The 26,352-nt window shown below is 32.6% G+C and overlaps 1 protein-coding gene across 2 annotated transcripts in view; it reads right to left on the bottom strand.

Moving 5' to 3' along the window:
• Positions 1-927: 927 nt before the first annotated feature.
• The window catches only part of PUDP (pseudouridine 5'-phosphatase), a 168,323-nt gene continuing 142,898 nt past the window's right edge, over positions 928-26,352 (bottom strand). The window contains exon 4 of one of the 2 annotated variants that reach the window (XM_051984567.1): positions 928-1,606. In XM_051984567.1, coding sequence (XP_051840527.1) covers positions 1,430-1,606 — 177 coding nt within the window. In that variant the 3' untranslated portion in view covers positions 928-1,429. Of the gene's footprint in view, positions 1,607-22,154; positions 22,248-26,352 lie in introns of those variants that run through there. The other variant, XM_051984568.1, reaches the window with a different exon arrangement.

The raw sequence follows: 26,352 nt of genomic DNA, 5'->3' as shown, positions 1-26,352 counted from the left end.
TTAGAAGAGAAAAGGACAGACAACAGTGCCGTACTCCCTTGCATCCCTATGTTCCTAGACATAGCACTGTTATTTTCCAGTTACTAATGGAAGTCCTGTCCTTTTGAAATCTTGACTATATTTTATTAATTTCTTAGCAAAGATGATATCTATTTTAAAAGGTGACATCTTATCTGTCCATGTGAATGGTATCCTTGTCAAAATACTTAACTCAAGAAGATACACATTTATCTTAATGAGTCTTCCATCTCTTAAAATTTTTTAAAAGGGAACATTACTTATTGAGAGGCAAAGCTTCTCTTGTAAAATCTGTGAAATTATAATCAATGTTACATCATGAGATCTATGTCAATGTGTCCTGTGAAAAAAATTCTGTAAAAATAAAGCACATTAAGAATATTAAGTTGGCCTGAAAGATGACCATGCTTTTATATGGGAAATATGGGAAGGATGATTCAGGGATATGCTGGAGCCAGCTCCAACAATGTGAGGGCCAATTATTAAGTTTTTAATAAGAGCATTTATCTTTGAAATTGGCAAATGCTAAAAATGAATGCTCTTGTTTTGTTAATTATTAGATTCAAGAAAGTAATGGATAAAATGTTAATAATGTAGATTAAATTTTAACTTTGTTATGTAGTTTCAGAGAGCTAGTATCCTTGGCAATGAACTATAATAGTAAGAGCATGGAGAAAACCCTCCCATTAAGTTTCTGATTTAGAAAAAGTCTTAATGAGATGTCTAACACTTAACTTAAATGACTTGCCCTGGGTTACACAACTATTAAGGGCCTGGGGTGGGAAGTCAGGTTTTCTTGACTCTAAATCCAAGACAAGAAATTAAACATTTTTCACTCTGCCAAGGTGGGAAATATTGAGGTAGGAAATATTCAGTAAAGTGGGCAAGAATAAAACTTCAGGTCGAGGATTATTAAGGCATATTATGAGTTTTATTGATAATAAAACTATCAAGATACACATAGCATTTTTTAAAGTTTATTTTTAATAACAATTTGGCATTTACTAAAATAAATCATCTTCATCAATTTTATTGAATATTTTCTGAGTGAAAACATGATCTTTCTTTGGTAGAGAAACATAAATCACAGATAACTGGTATTTTTCATTTTAGTATAATCAACTACTTATTATTTAGATGTTAGTTATGATTTGCTCTTGGATTCATCTTGGCCACTGACATTGTTTATTCCTTCTCAACCTAAAAGTCAGAACAAGATAAATTCAATGAATTACTTGGAGATTACAATCCATGACAAGGTGGAAAGAATATCTAAATTTTGGATGAACAAATTTTTTTTTTTGATTATATGTTGATTTTCTTTACAATTCATCATTAAAATGGAAAAAAAAAAATCCAAGATAAAAATAGAAGAATAATGCCACAAAACAGACTATCATTAGAATATCTGTCAATCATATGGTGGCAAACCAAACAATTCTGGCTTAAAGTCCTCCAGTGATTTCAGCACCAAGGTTGCCTTTCTCGTAAGTTCTGGGTTTAATTGTTCATCTGGAACCATAACTACTTGCATACCAGCGGCAAGTGCTGCTTCAACTCCATTTGGAGCATCTTCAAATACAAGGCACTGTAGTGAAAAGAATCAAAACAGAAAGATAAGTTATTAAGTCTTTTTATGTAATGGGACATTTAAACTCAGTTTTTATTATCATCATTAACATCAACACCACTATCATCTTTATAATCATCACCAACATCATCATAATTACTAGCATCATCATTATAATCATTATTGTACAAAAATAGACAGTTAAAACAACTGGCAATGGTCTTAAGAATTAATAAATACTGTTGTCTGGCCAGTCTGAAATTCTGTTTAGCTGGTTTTAGATCATGTCAGTAATTCTCAGTCAAAAATCTATTATATTAAAAAAACAAAAATCTGTTCATCAATAATTGAACATTACAGGCATGGGAGAAAATGATGAAAATTTCATGTGTCAAAAATACAGAATATTTTCAAAGTTGTTAATGTTTTATGCACTATAGTATGAAAATTAAATGGTTAGGGTGTTTTTTGTTTAAAAATGGAGTTGCTTGTCCTGCCAGTGTTATGCAACAAAAATCTCATTAGCACAAAAATTCAGTGCCCATGTGCAGCATTTGTTTTGGTTTATCACGTAAATCCATTTTATTATTGGGATTACTGACACAAAGGAATTTAAAAGCTTCTGTGCTCTCTTCATTTAGAAATTCACATTTAAAACGATACTATTTTCGTCATCAAGCTAGTAAATGTTCTGCTGTAAATGTTTCTGTGAATTTCTGATTAAGACATACTTAAAATAGGAAACTGTCTACTGTCTATTACTTTATAGGCAACACAAATGGTTTACAATGAAATCTATTTTTCTTATTTTAAATATTATTTTATTTTTCCAATACATGCAAAGATAATTTTCAACATTCACCTTTGCAAAGACTTGTATTCCAATTTGTTCTCCCTCTCTACCCACCTCTTAAAACACCAAGCAATGCAATATAGGTTACACGTGTGCAATTCTCCTAATTATATTTCTATTTTTCTGTTCTATAAATCTATTTTTTAATATTTCCAGCAAAGGTTGTGAAAACTTATAGCTAGAAAGTAAATGTCATGATCTAGTGTACCTTATCAATAAAATAGACATCATATTTAGCTGTCTCAAAAGGATATGGTAAAGGAAATTTTTTTCCTAAATCTAAAAGCACTATATAAATATGAGCTAGGATTAACTTTTGTTGTTGTTCATTCATTTAGTCTATGTTTTTTGTTTTTTTTTAAGTAAAGACAAGTTTTGTCATTTCCCTCTCTAGTAGATTAAGGCAAATAGAGGTTAAGTGACATGCCAAAGATCACACAGCTACTAAGTATTTGAGGTTAGATTTGAACTCAGAATTTCTAGACTCTAGGCCCAATGCTCTACTGACTGAGTCACCTGGATGTCTCCTAATTTGACCAAATCCTTTTAAATAAAAGAGAATTCTTGATTGATGTTAATGGTAAGATTTTTTCCATCTTTATCTCTTCTTGTCTCTCCATTTCTACCCACATATTTAGTGACTGAAAATTTGTAAAAATCATACTTTTCACTACTCCTTCCTATTAGCTACCATTTACCCAAATGTCATTTAATAAGCATCTCAAGAAATATATGAATAAACTAACTGTGAAGTCTAGGTATCATCTTGAATGCCCGGATGGTTGCCAAATCTTATTTATCTTCCTAATATCTCTGGTGTGTGTGTGTGTGTGTGTGTGTGTGTGTGTGTGTGTGTGTGTAGCCTTTTATTCCTCAACACTGCTACCACTCTAGTATGATGGTCTCATCATCATCTTATATCTGGACTATGACATTAGCCTGCTGGTCTTCTTGCTTCAAGTTTTTCCCCATTTCAGTCCATCTTTCATTCAGACATCAAACTGAAGCACAGGTCTAACCATGTTACACTGGTCTTCCCTTTCCCCCCTTTATAAACTCCAAGGGTTCCTTTATGATCTTTAATATCAAATATATAAAATCCTCTTTGTTGGAGTTCATTGCTTTTCATTACTCAGCTTCCTCCTATCCTTTTGATTCTTTATAACTTATCCTTTTCCCTGCCCTTCTCAAGATCCTACTCACCAAATCCTTAGTGTAACTCTGCATTCTCTCTCTCCTTATCTGTTTCCTGACCTCCTTGTCTTTTTTCATCCTTGATTCCCCTTAATGCCCATGTTTTCCTTCTACTGATTATATCCAATTTATCCGAATTTGCCAATGTATTGTCTCCCCTATAAGATTGTGATCTCCTTAGAAGAAACTATTGTCTTCCTCTGTAACCCTATCACTTAACAGAGGATCTGTATAGTCCTGTAAGTATATTGGCTGACTGGGAATTAATTGTGAGGGGGTGAAAGGAGCACCAGAATTGAATTAAAAGAATGAAATTCTAATCCCAACACTGTCAATAAGCTGTATGACCGTTGGACATGCTATTTAATACTCTCTGAGTTTTGGCTTCTATATACAATGAAACCAAATTATCCTGAGACCAGAATAGTTAAAAACAAAAGGAATAGGGGAATCTAGGCAGGGCAGTGAATAGAGCACCAGCCCTGAAATCAGGAGGAACTGAGTTCAAATTTGATCTCAGATACTTCCTGTGTGATCATCTGCAACCCCAAATGCCTCAGGAAAAAAAAAAAAAAGATTTAAAAGTGAAATATATATGTCATACCTGCAAGGGTAGTGAAAAGGCATGTGAGTATGACCTAATTCTAGGTAGGGGCTTATGGAATACTTAACTACCAGTGTTTCAGTTTTTTATTTTGTAAAATGAGGACACTATATTAGATGGATCTAAAATCCTTCCTGTCAAAATCTATGATCCTAAGTAGGCTATATAATATTACTGTTAAAAAAAAAACCCTGTAAATATAAATAGAATAAAGTGTCATTTATCAAGGACTGATATAATTAGATTACAGGCTGAATAGTACGTTAGTGTCACTAGATGCTAAAGGAAGTAAAATTCACTAGCTTTTATGAAATGCCTAATATGATCTAGGCACTGTGTTAAACTTTAGAGATTCAAAGAAAAGCAAAAGTCAGTCCATGTTCTTAAGGAGCTCATAATCTAATATGGGAGATGGCACCTTAGAAACAAGATACATATATACAGATGAATTAGAGATAATCTTAGAAGGAAAGCACCAGTATTTATTAGGAGATCAGAAAAATATTTTTTCAGAAGGAAATAATTTAACTGGAGTCTGAAGGTAGTCAGGTAACCAACAGGAAGAAATGAAAAAGAAAATGCATGGGTGACAGTAAAAATTCATGGAGCTTGGATATGGAGCATTGTGCTTGTTACTGGATAATGAACAAGGAAAGAAACAAGGTGTAAAAAGACTGGAAAAGTTGGAAGGGATAAGATTATAAAGAGCTTTCAAAGTTAAACAGAGTTAAGTCTTCTGGCACATTTGACTAGACTCTATGAGAGATTTATAGGAAAACAAAATCACACTGGAATGAAATTAATGGAGAGGATGAGATGTACATTCAAGGATAGAATGTAAATCTGAAAAAAATTAGGGATATCAGTCCTTTGAAATCATGATGTCCTTAAAGCAGACTGGTTTTAATAAGCTTTTCCTAATTATTTCCAGTGATTGTCAAAGGTGTCTCTTGGTTCTTACATTTTATCAAACTTTATTTTTGAAAAACCAGCCATTTCTCATAGCCTATTGAAGTATTCTGATTTTTACCTGTGACAGTTTTTGAAAAAATTTAATTTTTCTCCTACATGTTTATTCTGGTTTGCTAAGTCATCAGAGACAAGTTTAATTAAAAAAAAAAACCTAAAAATTAGTTACCTAAATTAACTAAAAAAAAAAAAAATTAATCCTCTTTCAATCTTTTGAAGATTTGTAGTTTCTAGGCAGTTAGTTTTTTAAAACTAAAACCAAAAAATCAGCTATACAATTATATCTCTAGAAATGATGCTTATATGTTATACAACACATCCACAAATGGGTCAAATTAGTTAAGTGGATAATGTAATTAATAATAATAATAGCTAACAATTTATATAGCACTTAAAGTTGCAGAGTTATATTATCTCATTTTTCACAACAAAAGTGCTATTACCTCTATTTTATAGATGAGCAAATTGAGATAGTGAAAAGTTACTTGATTTGCCCAGAATCACATTGCTAAAATGTCTGAAGCAGGATTCAAACTCAGGTTTTCCTGATTCCAAGCCCAGAGTTATAAATATACTGTGTTACCTAGATTTCTAATTAGAAAACAGTCATTTCTCAATCATAATTATTACATGGGGGAATTTTCCTTACTACTAATTAATTCTGTTAAAAGGTCATAAGTAGAAAGTATCAACAATTTAAAATACTCAAAAAAAGTATCAAACATATACAAAAGACACAATCGAAACATTTTTCATTGGTTGTTATTCTTTGAGAATTTCCACTTTTTTTCTCATGCCATATATGTATATCATATACATAAGTTTATAGTTACATTATTTTTTACAATCTCTGGGTCTGTTTTAAATGTTTAAGACTTCAAAGTCAAGGAGTATGAAACAGATAATGCATATGCAAGTTCAAAAGAAGGCAATATCAAAGTGCTTTTAAAAACATAAAACTAAATCAATTCAACATAGTTTGAATTGCAGTTTAAATTTGTTTGGAATTCCAAATTTCAGTGTAAGGAATCATAAAAGACAATAGGATATAGTCAGAAGAGATATAAATGAAATAAATTAGATTTATTGAGGAAAAAAGCTTACAAAAAGAAGCAGTCAAGGTGCTTGGAAACTGATCAAGTATGCTCTGGTCCTGTGAAAAGGGTACCAAAACTAGTAAGCCTGATAGGATTATTGTTTGTATCAAACAGGGCCAGGTATTGGGAAAAGGGAGAAACTTTTGAAGATTACTCTGAGAACTGGTGCAGATTCATACTGGGGAGAATTGATGACTAATTGATATTCAAACTCTGAACCTGCAGTAGAGGTGAGAGGGAAGAGGGACAAGGAAGAATGGGCAGAAGAGGTTTTAGACTATTACTATAGACCTTACTTTGAAAGGGTATCATAATTTCATTATTTGTTCTCCTCTTTTGAACTTACCAATAAAACTGCCAAAGGCATCACTATCTCCTCAATTATTCATACCTACAATTTTGTATCATCCTCCATGCCTTACTCTTACTTATCCCATATATCCAATTAGTTGCTTGTCATTTCTATCAGCTAGCATCTCTTTTCTACAACAAATCTAGAATGTAAGCTCTCTAAGAACAAGGATAGCCTCTCTGTATTTGTAATCCTAGTCTTTAGTACCATAATTGGCACAAAGTAAAAACTTTATCTTTTATTTGCTCAAAGCTCTTTATAACATGATCCCTTTCTATCTTCCTGATCCTCTTATACATTACTTCTTTCCATGCATTCTATATTATAGTATACTTGTAGTTCCTCATACAGGAGGCTCTACCCTCCATCTCAGTGTCTCTGTACTGGTTGGCTATTTCCCTAGACTTGGAATGTGTTTCACACTCACTTCCAACTTTTAAAGAATCTCTTTCTTCCTTCAATAGCCAGGGAAAATGTCATCTTCTACAGCAGGTCTTCCCAAGTATCCCCAGATGCTAGCACCTTCTCTCTGACATAACATTTCATCTACTCTACAAATTTCTTGTATGTATTTATCAATCTATCTAGTTCTCCTCAGTAGATTAAGCTCTTTAAGGCAAGATTTGATGTTGCATTTTTTTTGGTACCTTTTACTTGGCCAATGCATGGAACACTATAGACAAAATAAATGCTTACTGCTTTGTGTGTCCACTGCTTAGCACAGTGCATTACACATAAAATAAATTTGATGTTTTTTTTTTTCAAATTATTGAACTTCCAAATATTGTTTATTTTTCCTTATTATTAGCATTGACTATTTTGGAGCCTTAACATACTTACATGCAAAAATATAATTTGTTTTAATATATTTCCCTACTTTAAATTTTCTTAAGTAATTCAGAAACCTGCTTGGGGCAAGTAGGAGGCAACATGGGCATTTACTGAATTGCTGAGTGAAATTTTCTGGCTTTAAACAGTCACTCTATATAATTTTCAGAATAGACAATTCTTATGTATAGTACTAAGTATACTATATGTTAAAATACAGTTATTGTAATTTACTTCCAAATACTACTGGATGTTTCTTATTGCAGTTTTCTAATCTTAGTAGCTAACACAATAAAAGCTAATTTAATTTAACTAACATTGATCAGGAACCTAATGGGTAAAAAAAGGACTTTGCTACCAAGACAAAAATCAAATAGTCCCTGCTTTCAAAGTGCTTATAAAGTCTATGGGAGAAGATAGACTGTACAAAGATCAGTGAATACAAAGTAATTTATCGAGGGAAGTGAAGAAATGAGGAAGTACCACTGAGAACGTGACTCATGAGTTGGACCATGATGGAATAATAGGAGTAACAATAACAATAATAAACACAGCTAACATTTTTATAGCGCCTATGTGATGCTTGTTACCTTTAAGGAAATTATTAATGGCACAACAGTTAATGAAACTGGGTTGCCTATGATTGATATATACATATATATATATATATGGAAATTATTAATGGCACAACAGTTAATGAAACTGGGTTGCCTATGATTTATATATATGTATATATATATATATATATATGTAAAGACTGCCATTGGGGTAGCTAGGTGGATAGAGCATCAGCCCTGAAGTCAGGAGGACCTAAGTTCAAATCTGGCCTCAGACATTTAACACTTCCTTGCTGTGTGACCAGCTGCAAGTCACTTTAACCCCAATTGCCTCAGCTAAAAAATAAAGTACAATAATAAATGTACAATAATAAATTAGAGGTATTGGAGATTAGGAAAGAGATTAGGATGAACATCCTAACAATCAACAAAGAAAAGATAATTGAGTCCATGAGAGTTAGTTATTATTAGGAAAATGTTTCTTTTATTATTTGTATTTATCTTAACATTAAATTCTGTCATTAAAAGAATCTGCAAAAGTCACTTTTGATTGCTTAATTTTAGAAATAATCATCAAAACAGATATAGTGAGATGGTATATTAGCTATAGGGACAGACGTTGGAGTCAGAAAACCTGAGTTTAAATCTAGCCTTAGATAACTGAATGAAAAAGCATTTATACAGTATTTGTTATGAGTTAAGCACAGTGCTAACAGTGGGGATAAAGACATAAAGAAAGCACAATACCTGTCCTTAAAGAGCTTGCATTCTAATGATGAGAACAACACAATAAGAGAGTTAGAGATCCAGCAGGACACTCTGGTCCTGCAAGTTAAGGAAGAGATATAATGATACACACCATCCAGGAACAATGGCAGAATTGATCTGATTTTTTTTTTTTTTAACTAAGGTAGAAGGTTGGGGAGGAAAAGGTACCCACACTTAGATAAAACACCTGGCAAGACTATGGAGGAAATGACTGGAGAGTAAGAAGTGAAATAAAATATGCTTAAGCCTTTTCTGAAATAGTACTTCTTGAGAAGCAGTCACCAGTAGAGTCCCTGAATGAAAATCATTCCAGAGCCAAAAACTAGATGGCAAGGCTATAAACACTCTCTTCTTTCGACCCTGACAAATCACTTAACCCTTTGCAATTTCTATTTTTTCAACCCTAAAATTTTGATACTTTTATTTTATTAAAGCTTTTAATTTTCAAAACATATGCATGGATAATTTTTCAATACTGAGCCTAAAATATGAATACTAATGGCACTATTGTTATGATGATGAAATAAGATAATATCTATATACTCTAAGTAAAACATTATGAAAACAAGACAATATTATTCTAATCATTTTGTCAGGAGCAGTTTTAATGTAGATCATCAAGGTCACAGAAATGTTACAATATTTTGTCCAAAGTAGGCCCTCAGTGATTATCTGGTGATTTGATTTTGATTTACTAAATAGTAAAAATCAACATTGACACAAATAGACTTAAAATTACATTCACTGGGGTTGAAAGCCAAATGAATGAGTCAACTGTACCAGAGTGCATTGCTTCCTTTTTCTTTGGGAAATATCCAGTGTTTGAAATTCCACAATTTAGCAACCCTGAAAGGGACATTAAGAGCCTCAAAGAGTCTCCTCTTTCTTTCGAGAAAATTTTATTGTGAGATAGCATTTTCATATTATAATGTATGTTTTATTTATATGCAGCAAAGAACTTCAATACAGGACAAAAAGCTTTTTTTTCTTTATCTTTTAAAAATCCTGATTCTATGTTCATCATTCTGTCAGCAGCCATTTAAAACCAATCAAGTAAAATGACAAAAAGATCTTCTGTGTTTGGTGGTCTATCTAATAAGGCAAATCTTAATAATTTGCTACTAGTGGGCCAACATAATCCTATTTTCACGTTTCTTTTGACTATTAGCAAAAATGTCATTTTACATCTGTTATCACTTTAAATTAGCTGCATTACATATGTATAACCTTGTTTATAGATTGGATTCCTTCATAACACTGCTGTTGGAGTGAGGGTTGGAGATGGGAAGAATTATACTTCCCAAAAGGCTAACATTTAATGACTGATTTTAATACATAAAATTATATTCTCTGCATCATCTGATCTTTTCTATATATCACTGCGTATAAATATAAGTTGCATTTTAATTCTCAAAAAATTTTACACCAGAATAATAATCTTGAAATCTAAAGTCAAAGTGGTTTATACATTGTGTGGCAAAATCCTACACTTTCCGTGGGGCAGCAAGAATATCTTTGTAATATATGCTACTTTTTAAAGGAATCTAATTTAAAAAATTGACAGGACAGTATTATCATGGCATCTTGAACTGGCCTTCAGTGATTTATGCAGAGATCCTAAGTGACTTCCATATTGACTCAAAATTTATTGTATAAGGGAAGCTGATAATTATTGTAGAAGAAAATACCTCTTAATGAAAAACTTAAACCAATTCACTGGAACTAGAGGCAATTAAAACTGTTAATTACCAAAGAAGCCAGGCAAATGACCCATAATTATGTTAGATTTAATGTGACAGCAAGATGCATGAAGACTTCTTTCAGTCTTTCTTGCTATTGAAACCTACTGAATATGGTACACAGCAATATGTTTAACAGATGATGACTTAAAGGGTCACAAACAAAATGAGTTTATTTCCTTATTCACACAAGGATATTATAACTATTCCTTCAAGTTTGATACATAAAAATAAAGCACAATACTTCCTATGTTATTTTAAGTCAATGTTCCTGCAATGAAATATTTAAAGCATTAAGTTGAATGTTTCTTACTTTAAGGATGCTATTATTTTCAGGGTTATTCTAACATATACACATGTATGTATATATACATGTATGTATATATATATGTATATGTATCTATATCTATATATTTGAGACAAGCAATAAATCAGAAAAATCTTAACAAAATGAATTTTACATTTCAAAAAGCAATATGAATCTTAAATGTAAATGTTAATTTTAATTAAAAATAATTAAAACAAACAAATGGGGATTCTCATTTACAATATAAAAATGGCTATCTTCATTTTCTAATACAAATAACTATCTAATTTCAGTAAGCTGCTAATTATATGTTGTCTACATAACTTTTAGATTTAATTCTAAAAGTACAAACAAAATTTCACACGATGTATTAAACAATGTGACAAAACAGGACTTTAAAATTGTTTAGATAGTCTAGCATTTCTGGAAAACAGATGTAAGCAGCCAATGAAATCAAGGATTGACCTTATATTTAATTAAACTAAGCCACATGAAAATCTACATTTTATTTACAGTTATATACACACATACCTAGTGCTGTATAGTTAGGTATTCCATCATAAAAATTATATTAAGATGTGAAAACTGAAAGGGATCTTACAAGTTCATCTTAGTTAATAACTCATTTTATGTAAGAGAAAACTGAATGCAACAAAGTTGAAGTTACTTGCCTAGGATTAGATAGATAAATGGCAGAAGTACAATTTCAAATTCAAGTGTTCTGATTTTTAATCAAGTACTCTTTCTAACGTACCATGTATCTTGAACCACAAAACTTCTTATCGCGTGGATGTAAATATTCTAAGTATTATTATCCGCATTTCTCCTTTGGCCCATCTCTAATTTCACTTTTCCATTCATGTAAATAATACCTTTTCTACTACTTCGAACTCTATGTGCTTCATTATATTTTATCATATATGTTCCACAGAGGATCTTCTTAACAAGCTAGAAGTCTTTCAGTAGTTCAGGTATCCAAATGTACCACACCCAGGTTATTCATATGTTGTCTTTCATTCAGGTTACATAATTTGTGGCTTACTTTTGCAATCATTCATATCTTTTATAATATATTTCTCACTGATAACATGTGATAGTTTACTTATACATTACACATATCACTGTCTTCCCACTGGCCCATTGGGCTATTTCTAATCTTAATTCTTTTGAATTCATAGTATTACATGACATTAAGTCTTAAAGCTCTATGAGAAAACACCTTGAGCCTGCTATGGTGGAAAAAGTGACTAACATCTATTCACTGTAAATATTAGGCAATTTTCCAAATGTGATCAATAAAACCCAATCTCCTCTGACTTAAAAGTGAACCAAAGCAACTCTTTATTGGTTAACCTGAGAAATTCAGAGTGATGGACTTCCTATCCAATTTAATTCAACAAACATTAAACCATGTACAAGGCACCGAGCTAGGTGGTAGGAATACAAATATTAAAAAAAAAAAAAAACAAAAACACTGCATAATACTTCCTGGGCTGGAAACAATTCCTTCCATGTTATACCAATCTCATTGGAAGATACACTTATAGATGTGTGTGTGTGTGTGTGTATATATATATATATTGTCCAAGCTACCATTTTCAGATCATACTTCCGGCATTATGAACAACCTTTTTGTCCCCAAACCATGAGATCTGGGATTCTTTTCTCAAAACTGCCCTTGGCTCTGATAGATGAGTTTTGTTCAGAATCAGACCTTTTATATAATTTCTCAATAAACCCTTTCTCTAGATCCTTTTTATATGTTGCCTTCCGTATTAGAATTTAAGCTCCATGAGGGTAGGAAATATGTTGATTGCTTGTATTTATATCCCCAAGTCTTAGTACAGTTTTTGGTCTTATCATTTCATCATAATTCCCATATCCCAAAATTTAGAAGTACTTTTTTCTGAGCTTCAGAACATAACAATGTAAATGAATATTTTAAACTGGGTATTTCAGAGACATTTCAAATTCAACATTTTCAAAAAGCACTTTTCCCAGGGCAGTTAGTTAGTTAATTTTATCTATATCTATGTCTATGTCTATGTCTATGTCTATGTCTATGTCTATGTCTATGTCTATGTCTATGTCTATGTCTATGTCTATGTCTATGTCTATATAGAAAATCAGTTCCTTAATGGTAAGGACTATTTTTCTTTCTGCTTCTACTCAGGACTTAGTACAATGCCTCATACTTATTAAATAATTAGTAAATATTTCTTGTCATGCCTAAAAGGTAAAAGGTAGGTATATAATGATTATCTTTAAAATGAGGGATTTTAATTAGGTAATATCTGACAATCCCTTCTAGATAAAGAAATTTAGGGGGAAAATGTAAATTAGCATTACTTTGAAATTTAGAAAGGAGACAGATAAACTTAGGCAAATAGTGAGGCAGATAACTTAAGTGGATAATACTGCTGAATACAGTGACTATAGCTTGCAAAGAATGATGGGGAAAACTTTTAAAAAGAGCAAAAGAAATAAATTTAAGGTCATTGTTTTAAAATGTTAAAAAATCTGAGGAAGAAGAAAATTCCTAGCCAACAGAGTGGAATTGTGATTACAGTTATAAATAAGTAAAAGATAGATTGAGGACTACAAAACAAAAGGATAAGGGGAAACTGAACAAGGTTTTACAAGTTTTTCAGTTAAAAAGCAAACAAGCAAAACTACTGTAAAGATTTTCCTATTGATCTAAGCTCCTCGACACTTTGTGTTTATTGGTATTTTATAAAAACGGCAACAAAACTTTTCTGCTGATTCTTCTCATGTATGCTGGACATTTCAGTGCAAGGGGCATAATATATGAAAAAGCTTTGAATGAATTATCCTACATGACTCTAAATTCTTATGCCTAAGAAGTTGACATTTTCCCTCTCAGGGCAACAATGATATATTTAAGCTATCAGATTTGTTCTCAAAATAATGCTCTCTCTTCACTTCCATCTGGTCTTTCTTAAAAACAGCAGTAAATAGCTTGTATCATGGCTTTTTCTTTCTTTCTTTTTAACATTACCTTTTCAAATGTTTAACCTAATCATCCTAAAAGAGTGGCTGACATAAGCTTTTTGTTCTCAAAGACAATTAGTTAAGGAAGTAGTTATCAATGGTCCATTCCATGGTTCAGCAAAGTCATTAAGAGGGACTATTTCCTTTCATTTTATAAAAAGGAGTTCATTTTCCTTAGAAAATAAAAGGATATTTATTGAAAAGAATACATGTACACATACATACATTATTCTAACTTTTATAATTCAATAATGCTGCTTTCTGCTCTGTACAGAGACAGAGAACTGGAAATTCACAGAAGAAAAGAGCGATAGAGAGAATATGTATTTTATGATAAAGGTTTTTGTTAAAAAAAGAAAAAAATACCTTAGTGGTTTCTTGTTCATCTCAGACCTCTTAATCTTGAATTGCTCAAACTGATCCTGTCTTTGCTCACACTGTTTTGACAAAAACTATAGACATATTTACTCAAATTTATGAAAGTTCAGACCTTGACCATAAGACATATTTTAAACATATATTAAGTTAGATCATCACATTAGTCCCTCCTGAACCAAGGCAGTTAAGAATATCCTTCCATAAATCAATTTCAAATGAGAGAGATGGAGAAAAAATTGGGAAAAGAAATAAGGATGATGCAAGAGAATCAAGAAAAAAGTCAACAGCTTGCTAAAAAAAAGGTATACAAAAATTCACTGAAGAAATAAAAAACTTAAGAATTAGAATAGTTCAAATGGAAAAGAAGAAAATAGTTCCCTAAAAATCAGAATTGGCAAGTAGAAGCTAAATAACTATGAGACATCAAAAAACAATAAAACCAAAAGAATGAAAAAAAATAGAAGAAAATGTGAAATGCCTCATTGGAAAAAGAATTAACCTGGAAAACAAAAGGAACAATAATTTAAAAATTATTGGACTACCTGAATGACATGATAAAAAAAAATCCTGGCATGATAGTCCAAGAAATTATTAAGGAAAACTGCCCTGATAGAATGAGAGATAAAAAGAAAAGAAAAGAAGAAAAATTTAAAGATTTCATGGCTCGCCTCCTGAAAGAGATCCCAAAATGAAAACACCCAGGAATAGTAAAGCCAAATTTCAGAGTTTCTGGGTCAAGGAGAAAATACTACAAGCATCCAGAAAGAAATAATCCAAATTATTGTGGAGTCACCAGGTAAGAAAGGATTTAATAGCTTCTACATTAAAGGATGAAAGGGACTGGAATGATATTCCAGAAGACAATGTAATTACCAAGTAAAATTGAGTATAACCTTTTGGGGGGGGGGGTAAGTATAAAATAAAAGACTTTTAAACACTCCTGAGAAAAAGATAAGATTTCAACAAAAAAATCTGATTTTCAAGAACAAGATTCAAGAGAAGCATAAAAAGATAAAAGAGAAATCACAAGGAATTCAACCATTATAAACAGTTTAACAATCCTACTTGGGAAGATGATACTTGTAACTTCTAAGAACTTTATCTTTGTTAGGATACTTAGAAAAACTGTACCTAGATAGAAGGCAATGATGCAAGTTGTCTATCATGAGATGATATGGAAAAATGTTTTACATGATTGTACATGTATAAACCATATCAAAATGTTTGCCTTCTTAGTGAGGGAGAGGACTGTTAGAGAAGGAAATAATATGGAACTTTAAAAGAAAATTAAAATTGTTTTTACATATACTTAATTTAAATTTACAAGTACTTAATTTTAAAAAATTAAAGAGAGGGAACCTACAATGTCCCAGAGATCCTATTCTACTTTACAATAGCTCTACTTATTAGTAAACTTTTCTTATTATCACATCTAAATTTACCTATTGATAACTTCTAGCCACTGTTATATAATTCTGTCTTCTGGGCAAAAAGAATACTTCCCCTTTTCCGTCTCTCTTCCACCCCCATTTTCTACATGACTATCATTCAAGAACATTTTTCCCTGAGTATTCTCCAGGCTATATATCTCCATTTTCTTTAACTGATCCACAGATGACATGGATTCATTAAATTTTTTCATTCTTGTTTTCTTCCTCTGGAAGCTTTCTTTTCCAAAAATCTGATTCCAGAATCAGTGATCTCACGAGGACAAAGTATATTTTCCTATTTCTGGAAACCATGCCTTTAATATAGCCTGATATATAATTTGATTTTTTTGGCAGAAGTAGCATCTTATTAGTTCATGTTGAGCTGTGCCAAAGAAATCAATAGAAGCATGTCCAGAGGAAGGAAATAAAGATGGTGAGGGAACTGGGAAAAACAACTACCACTATCACTACTTTATATTTAATAAGGACATGAAAGACAATAAACTTTCAGAAAAATTCTATGGTGGACATAAATTTTGTATAAATAGCTAGTGCAGGATGATAAAGAGGAAAAGCAATTTGACTTGTTTAGTTTGGTGCCATGGCAGAATTAGTACCTCACTGTATCATATACAGAGAGGTAAATTTTGGCTAAACATAAGTAAACACTAATAATATGACCTGTCCAAAAGTGGAATGTGCTGTCTTGGGAGACAGTAGATTCACCATCACTTCATATAGGCAAGGATAACCTTTTGTCAAGAAGAATGCAAATAAGTTTCTTATTCATGTAGGAAATCCAGTTAGACTTCTGATTTATAGTCCAATTTTGATACTATCTAATCCTGTGAAAGCATATTTGGATTTCAGAAAATAATCTGGACAATATAAAGGAATGTGGACTAGATGACAGAGGGATTTATTGTAAGTAAATGGACAAGAAAAAAAGTTGATAATATATTTACTCAACTTTGAGGCAATCAAATGTCTTAGAGAATCTATCGCTATTCTTATGAATGTTTTAAACAATGGCAAAAATTTGTCTAATACCTAAATTTTTTTTAAGGTCTCATACTTAAAAACAAATAACTGCTGAAATAAAAAACGACTGATATGTGGCTAGCAACAGTCTATATGAAAAAAATCTGGGGGTTTTAGTGGGCAGCAAGTTCAGTATGACAGGCAAAAAAATTTATGGACTTGGGTTGCATTAAGAGAAGAGAGGCTATAAAATGAAAGAATTGAAAATTTCATTGCATTCTTCTCTGCTTGGATCATGGCTTGAATATTGTGTTCACTTCTGAACACTACCATCTAGGAATATTGAAAAATTCTGTTGCATTTATATATCAGGGGACTGGAAACCTTGTTTGTAGCCTATTTGAAGAAAATGGGGATATTTGGTTTGAGAAGAGATGTTATTTTATGTCTATTATATACTTAAGACTTGTTTGCTTAAGTTTTCGCCTTAAAAGGTATCATAATAATAGCTAACATTAATTAATTGTGCCAGGCAGGTTACTAAGTGCTTTTTATAATGACAACATTTATTTTTCACAACAACCCCAGGAGTTAGATGCTATTACTAACCTTATTTTACAAATGAGGAAACTGTGGCAAATAGAGTTTAAGTGATTTATCCACAGGGCAAGTGAAATCTAAGTGTCTGAGGTTAAATTAAAACTCAGATCTTCCTGTCTTCCTGACCTAGGCTTATTCACTTTATTCACTGCATCACCTATCATGCCATCTGTTTATATTTTTTGGCTTCACACACACACACACACACACACACACACACTTTGTTTCTTCAATCTTAAGTAATGAATTAAGGGGAAAGGAAAACTTAAAAAAAAAATCTGTCAGGTTTTTTCCTACTTAAATATACTTCCCATAAAATTCAGATCTAAAATAATACGAATTATTCCCAAACTGTTATTAAAAAAATCACCTCGCAAAATTTTTTAAAACAAGATACAAAACTTGAAGTTTTTTATCCAGTACAAAAGGGGAAATCAAAGTAGTCTAATAATTTCCTTCAATATCCTTATTTATTCTGAATTCTGGTTTCCTCACTGCCTACTCTAATTCCTTTAGTAATTAAATGTTTTAAAAAATATTTCAGGGAGCAACTAGGTGGTGTAGTGGATAAAGCATTATCCCTGAAGTCAGGAGGACCTGAGTGCAAAATATGATCTCAGATACTTAACACTTCCTAGCTGTGTGATCCTGGGCAAGTCACTTAACCCCAATTGCTTCTGGGGAAAAAAAAGAATATATACATGTGTGTATACACACACACACACACATAATGAGCAATTCTGATAACATAAATCACTATCTCATTGGCTTATTTCTGTTACATGGGAAATATCAGACACACACACATGTACGACATAAATAATAGAGAACTAAAAAAGCTATTTACCATTTATGTTCATAGAACCAAATTATATAAATAAATTTTAAAGCAACCCCATTGCAGCTTTACTAACATATCACTATAAAATAGCTTCTGGGTTATTGCTTAGGCAATTTGCATTTTTCTTTTTGATATTAGATACAAAAAATTTTTTAAAATGATGGAAAATGAGTTGCAGAGTGACCCATTTACCAGCAGTCTTATCAAAATAGAATTGAATAAATGCATCTTAAACAGCTACAGTATTTGCAGTTTTGAATTCCTGCTGTGTTAAATATCTTTGCAAATTTAAAGAAAAATGCTAGGGTTTTACTTGGGGGGAGGGGAGAGATTATATCCAATTAAATTTGTCTTAAGTATCTAGAAAAGTATCAATAGCAATCATTAACCATACTTAATTTTTAAAATTAGGGTATACATCCATTTAGCTGAACTAGAAGGACAGCTATGTAGGAAGTATTAAATTTGCTTTCTGGGGAGATCAAATCTTCCCCCTTCATTCTATTAGCTATACAGAATACTCATGTTTTGTTCTGTTTTGTTACAGTAGGGTGAATAGTACCACTAAAAATGTATTCATAAATCCTTGAATGGATCATTCTATGATGATGAGTGCAAAAATCTATGAATGAGTACACAGCTCATTCCATAACTATGAATATCATGCCTTGGATAATTAATTTCAAGTATCTGCATAATATAAACTTCAGCCAACTATATATAAACAAGAAATTCCTTCCTTCACTCTTCCATAAACTAGTACCCATTTGTTACTTTTTATATACAAAATGGAGTGATGACTAGGACAGATGGAAGAGTGTAGTGTGATTTCCTCTGGAACAGGTGCAACGTTAAAGTAAAAATAATTTGCCAGATTATTTTAGACAGTAACTAGAAGGGCAATGAGCCCATTTGCAAATCTCAAATGCCCTTCAATGCATTAGTTAGAATATTCAGAATTCTCTGCAGTTATATAAACAATGTTTTAATTTAAGATGAGACCCAGTAGTGATTTTTTAAAAGTAGATTACACTTGAGACAAGGTTACTTCAAAGTGAAAAGGAGAAGTAGGGGGCCTGAAGAGGAGGAGACAGGAAGGACAAGAAGAAGGGAGAAAATGAATTTTAAATTCTTTGCTCCTATTCAAGATTCAATCAAGTGAAAGAATATGCTTCTGTAACTGACAGATGGACATAGACACTGTGACTCTGTGAAGTAATGAGGAGGTCACATTTACATGCAAGGTTACTCTGATCATTTCTTTTTATATAGTTGTGTAAATCTGGAGGACAACACACTAAGAACTTCTGAGGAATCTTGAGTCATAAGTCTCAAGAAATTTCCAGGCATTCCTGAGACAGCATTTGATTATATGAATAACAAAAAATTAATTCAATCAATAGTTCTGTGGAATATAAATAGAAAAGGATTACTCTTTCATGCCGCATATGTTTTTGGAATCACTGAGTAAGATAACCTGGAATGGATATAGGCTTCAGAGATAATTTTATTTGACTTATAAAATACGTATATAACACTAATATATTTTCACATAGAACCTACACATTTGGATTTTTCTTGGAAATTAATCCTTTTTCTATTTCAAAAAATAATTTGGGGTCCCTTCAGCTGTCTTATTTTATCAGAGAAATCCAATATTGATGACCAATTATTTACCCATCAATATTATTATTGATGACCAATTATTATTTATAAAATATATAACTTATTCTTTAAAATCTGATATCCAAAAGAAAAATGTTAATGTTAATAATATGTTAACGTTAATAATAAGAATGTTATGAACACAAAAGTTTTCTTTGCATCAGTGGTAATCAATTACTGAAAATAAATAATTTTAGATAAATTGTTTTCTCACTGATATTAGAATTTATCATGAGAAGGATAATACCTATTATTTTTTTGTTTGCTTCTTTGTTTTTGTTTTGTTCTGTTTGTTTGGAGAATATTTATGGAAACAGCAAACAGCAAATTACTGTCTCTCACCTGCACATGGTACCTTTACAAAAAGCTGACTATCTTAGGGCATTAAAAGCTTCATAAATAAATGCAGAAAAAAAGAAATAGCAAGTGTATACCTTCTTGTGCCATTTTACAATAAAAACTACATTCTATCAAGGGCTTTTGAAACACAGTTCAAAAATGAAATGGCAATTTAAATAATTCAATCCTTTTTAATCCTACTTAATAGCACTTTATATTTTCCAATTACATGGAAAGACAATTTTAACATTCATTTTTGTAAGATTTTGAGTTCTAAATTTTTCTCCCTTGCTTCTTCTTCCCTAAGACAGCAATCTGATATAGGTTATACATGTACAATCATGTAAAACATATTTCCATATCAGTCATGTTGTGAAAGAAAACCAGAACAAAAAGGAAAAACCATGAGAAAGAAAAATAGAACAGAGCGAAAATAGTATGCTTAAATCTCCATTCAGTCTCCATATTTCTTTTCTGGATGTGGATGCCATTTTTCATCATAAGTCTATTGGAACTAGGATTGGATCTATTGTTATAGGAAACTTCTAGATGAGGAAAGCTCTCCCAATGAAGGACGTCATCTTTTCAACTTGTTCTTGGACTGTTACCTCAAGCACTGAGATCTTAACTAATTGATAACTAGCCCCAAGGTTATAACATATACACATCTTCAGTAAAATAATAAAGTAAACCATTAATTTGTAAACAGATCATCAACATATTCTCAATACCTATTTATTGATCTGTATTTCAGAAAGTAGCAAGGTACTACCATGTACAAACCAAAAGATGATGGCCAAAACCAATAATGAAATCAAAGTTTGAAGATTTTGATTATTAAATCCCCATTCAATTGCATTTCACACTTTTCAAACTGATCATCTTCACTCAAATCCTGTTTTCTAAGTTTAACAGGTTCATTTTTATCTTTGTATTTTTAACTCATATTTCTCCTTTTCCTTGGAATCCTCTCCTTGGGTAAGAGTTTTCATTTCTTGCTCAAGAATCACCTCAACTCCTTCCTGCCCCAAAAAATTTCCTCCAAGGATTTTCACTCTATCAATCAGCAGATATTTATTAAGGAAGCTTTTTACTACATGCTAGTAAAGGTGCTAGGTTCTATGCATACAAGTACAGAGTTAAATATCTGCTAATAATAAACTTATCTTACCATTTTAATGGTGAAATACACATAAAATATATATGCATCCATACATATGTAAATCAATGTACATATAGTAGTTAAATGGGAGGAAGGGAGCTAGGAATTGGTGTGATCAGGGCAAGGCTTCCTGTAGAAGATATTGCCAAAGATGCATCTTGAAAACTCTATAAGATGGAGGTAAGGAGAAAGTGCATTTCTGGCGAAGGCTAAAAAGATTTGAAGAAAAAAATGATTTAAAAGAAGTGGGGCCATACTGTTTAGGGCTTTAAAAACTAAATAGAGGAGCTTATATTTTATCCTAGGGACAAGAGAAAGGCACTAGAATTGATAGAATAGAAAAGTGGTCAGATCTGTGCTTAAAGGAAAGTAATCTGGCAGCAGTATATAGGATGGACTACAGTGGTGAGAAACTCAAGGCTGGGATAATATATGTTGTAAAGGTGTGTGAGTTTAGAGAAAGGACTGGGTGTGAGAGATGTTACAATCTCTTTCATATGAATCCTATAATATTTACTAAGTATAATACTTGTTTATTGCTTTTAATCACTGTTTTAGTCAGAGCTTCTAGGTTTAAGTCTCAGTTTTGCCACTAACTATCTATATGTCTTCGGCAAAGTTACTTAGCCTCTCTAGGAGAACTTTCTTGGAGTGGTGAAAGAGGAATGAGTTGGGGTTGAACTATTTTCAAGTGGTCCCTTTTAGTATTATTTCTGAATCAAAATGATTATTTTTTCTTTCCTATCAATGAAACAGGCAGATTTTAAAAGGGGACATATAATTTTATAACTCTAGAAATGCAAAGTGAATGGGTCACTACTAGATGGAAGTTATTTCTACAGCTTTCACAGACCAATCTGGATTACCTACTGTATGTGGGACACAGAATTATTCAAAGTTATAATTTACTTACTGTAAATTGTAGAACATTTATTGGGATGCATTGGTGGAGAGGGTAGGAGAGTTTCTTCATTTGAAGTTTCCTAAATCAATGAAACCAAAAGTCTAGCCAGAAACAACAAAAAAAGGTACTAAACGTGTTACAATAACTACCATATAGATATAAATGAATAATATATTATGAAGCAAGGTTTTTAACAACTATCTTTGTACCTTATGATACTTTGATTTTCTAAACATACTACCAATCAAGTGGTATACTATTTGTTTAGATCTGGGTTGGCTAGCCTTTATTTATCAGTCCCCTTTAATATGGAAAATCAGGAAATACTCACATCTGGATATGCTAACACCTGGGTGCTTGAGAAACAGAGAACTTTTCACTTTAGGTTCTACTGCTCTTGTTAGTTAGAGATTTGGAATAGCTTCAGTTTGGGGTATCAGAGGTTTCAGGAAAGCTATTTAAATGTCAACAATTCACTTTATTAATTACTCTCTGACCTTAAAGTAATATCCTTCTGGAATTAAGGGCTATTCATGTCATTAGTGTTAATAAAGCTAAATTGTTCTTAGATAGCTCTGCACAGAATACAACTATAAACTGAACTGAAAGGTGAGAAAACAGTTGAGTATTCAACCAGTTCTAGATCTAGTGATTTGTTCTTTTCCCCTGTCAGGTTTGCCAACTTCCTTGTTTCTTTTAATCCTGTACAGGATAAAGTGTATAAAATTTTCTACTCCCTCTTTTCATTCTTCTTCTCCTTTCTTCCCATCTCTCCAGTTCAGAAATTATAAAGGTCATTTAACTAAGAATACAAGAGTCCAAATGACCTTGTAGTCTTAGCAGCCTACCTGAAAGAGGAAACTTGTTTGCTGAATTTGCCTTGTATGGATGACAAACTTTTATTTTTTTTTGAATAATTTTCCATAATCTGAGTAAAATTTTAAAGCCAGATTATAGTATAGTTATCTCCACATTTATCTGTTACAGATGCATATTTCTTGTCTGTCCACCACGAAATTTTAAGTTCTTTGAGGTGACTTTTGATTTCAGAGTTTAAAGAAAGGATAGCTAGAATTCCAAGTTCTATAGTCTCTAGTGAAAGTTTACACAAAAAGGATTAGAAACTCTTAAAAATGAAATAAATTAATTATTTTGAGAGGAAGAAGAAAGAAACTCAAGCACAAGTCATTTGAAGGAAAAGTAAATAGTTCTTTTTAGGTGGAACACAACATATGGAAAAGACAGTAAAGGAAGACAAAGCTGGAACGATAAATTATGGGCAAAGAATGAAGGAAATTAAAGGCCAGGGGAAAATATTTGTATTATATTTGGGGAGCAGCTTGGTGAGAGTAACAGGAAGGTAATCCCAGTGATTCTTTAGAAAACAAAAATAAAAGGATGTAATGAACTAAACAAGTCAATAAAGTTACTTGAAAGCCAAACAAACAACAACAACAACAATAACAACCCTTAACAAATTAATTAGTTGTAATGTCCTGGTTAGCTTTCTGGAGGTCTTGGGACCAATTTTGGTCTCAGCAGAATAATCACCAAAGAATAGTCAGGGATAAAGTCCAAAGTCTTTATTGTCTCCTTCACAGTGTGTCTCCTTCACCTGGGGCCCAGCAAGTTTTCTGGAGGCTCTCAGGAATGGGTCTTGGTTTCAGTGCAGGAGGCAGGAGAACCACCAGGAAGATCTCTTATCTTGAAGCCTGTCCTTGGCTAAGTTTGTCCCAGTTTATACACTCTATTACAATTACATCATTATAGTATACTGAGTATAAACCAATCATTATATCACTAGGAAACCATTATTTGTTGTAAGATTAAATCAATCATACTGAACTAGAGAAAATTAGATCACCATTGTCTTATCAATTCCATTAAGTTAACACCTTGTTGAAGGATTAAATCAATCATACTGAGCCTTAAGTATATTTCTCCAAAGTTCCTGTCCTTTACAATTAGTCATCATTTAAAAAAAAAAATGTGGAGACAGCATTTTTTAGTATACTCTGATCAGAATGCATTTATGATATTATATTCAGTTTTAGATTTAAGTATTTAAATTTTAAGATTAAGTATTTAAAAGGTCGTCATATAAAATAGAACTTAATGTACCTCAGAGGGCAGAATTAGGACTTATTGGTAGAAACTACAGAGAAAGTTGACATAAGAGGAAAAATAAATAATTGGAGCTATCCTAAAATATAGCAGGGACTTTTCCCTAAAAATGTTTGTTCAGGGACGGTTATATAAGATCATCTGTGGTCACTTCAGTCAGGACTAACTTGTTCTCAAATCTAATCTCAGACACTTAGCTCTCTGACCTGGATAAGTCACTCGGCCTTAGTTTCTTCATATGTGAAAAATGAAAATAATAATACATATTTTCTAGGGCACCATATTTAGAGTAATTATAAGACAAAGTGAGATCTTTATAAAGTACTTTGTAGACTTCCGGTTAAGATGGCGGAGAGGAGGCACACAGTTGTGTAGCTCCATGCTTTCTCTCACTATCCATTTCATTAAAAGCCTCTGAATTAATGCTTGACTAAAAAAAACCCACAAATAGTTAACAAGAGAAGCCATCCTTGAGATTCTCCAAGAAAGGTCTGTCTTTACTGGAGGGCTGGGACGGTTTTAGATCGGGCGCAGGCGGCGGGCAGTGACAGCACGGGAGCAGACTGGAGAGGCGGTGGGGAGTGATCGCAGCCGTCTCTGCGGGGAGAGCTTCGCTACAGGACTGGATACTTTGCTCCTGCAGCAAGTCAGCAGCCCAGCAGAGAAGCTAAAAACACCGGGGCCGAAGAATAGAACCCCAAACAGCTGGAGTCTCTCAGGACCTGGCCACCCCCCTTCCTCCCCCCCCCCCCCCCCCACAGTGACTCAGCACGCTCTGGGATCTCAGAGCGCAGGCGCAACACAGTCCTTCTAGTGCCTCACTGCTGCCCCCTGCAGTCTGGAGAGGAAGCTCGATAACACACCAAGCCCCTCCCCCAAAGAAAGACTCCAGTTTTTTCTGTTTTTCTTTGCTAGTTTGTCTTTGATTATTAGACAGAATGAGCAAGAAACTGAAGAGGACTTTAACCCTTGACAGCTTCTATACAGATAAAGAGCAGACTCTAAATCCTGAGGAGACTAAAAACAGACAGTCCCCAGGTGAATCCCCAAAGGAGGAGATCATCTGTTCCTCAGCACAGATGAACCTCATAGAAGTAATTAAAAAGGCTCTCACAAGGGAGCTAGAAGAAAAATGGGAAAAGGAGAGGGAGGCTTGGCAAAAGAGCCTGAAGAAGTCAGTTAAAGAGAGAGTGGATAAAGAAGTAAAATCCCTGAAAAATAGGATTGGTGAACTGGAAAACAAAATTGGCGAAATGGAAAAAAAAATCCACAGAACAAAAGAACTCAATGGGACAATTAGAAAAAGATTTTAAAAAAGTGAGTGAAGAAAATACTTCACTGAAAATCAGAATTGAACAAGTGGAATTGAATGACTCGAGGAGACAAGAAGAATCAGTCAAGCAAATCCAAAAAAATCAAACAATGGAAAAGAATGTGAAATACCTTCTGGGGAAGACAACAGACCTGGAAAACAGATCCAGGAGAGACAATCTGAGAATCATTGGACTTCCAGAAAAACATGATGAAAAAAAGAGCCTGGACACTATTTTCCAGGAAATTATCAAAGAGAACTGCCCAGAAGTCATAGGAACAGAGGAAAAAATAAACATTGAAAGGATTCATCGATCACCCACTGAAAGGGATCCTAAAATCAAAACACCAAGGAATATAGTGGCCAAATGCCAGAACCCTCAGATGAAGGAAAAAATATTGCAAGCGGCTAGAAAAACCCAATTCAAGTATCAAGGAGCCACAATAAGGATCACCCAGGATCTGGCAGCATCCACATTAAAAGATCGAAGGGCCTGGAATATGATATTCTGAAAGGCTAAGGAACTTGATATGCAACCAAAAATAACTTACCCAGCGAGAATGAGCATCTTTTTCCAGGGAAGAAAAGATGGACATTCAACGAAGTAAGCGAATTTCATCTATTTCTGATGAAAAAGCCAGAACTTAACAAAAAGTTTGATCTACAAATATAGAACTCAAGAGAAATCTAAAAAGGTAAAGATTAATCTTGGGAACTATATTTCGACTATATAGATGTATAAAGAATA

The sequence above is a fragment of the Antechinus flavipes genome, chromosome 3 (genome assembly GCF_016432865.1).
Source record: "Antechinus flavipes isolate AdamAnt ecotype Samford, QLD, Australia chromosome 3, AdamAnt_v2, whole genome shotgun sequence".
Lineage (NCBI taxonomy): Eukaryota > Metazoa > Chordata > Mammalia > Dasyuromorphia > Dasyuridae > Antechinus > Antechinus flavipes.
Note: the sequence above shows the minus strand (reverse complement) of the source record. Positions and strands in the feature narration are given on the sequence as shown.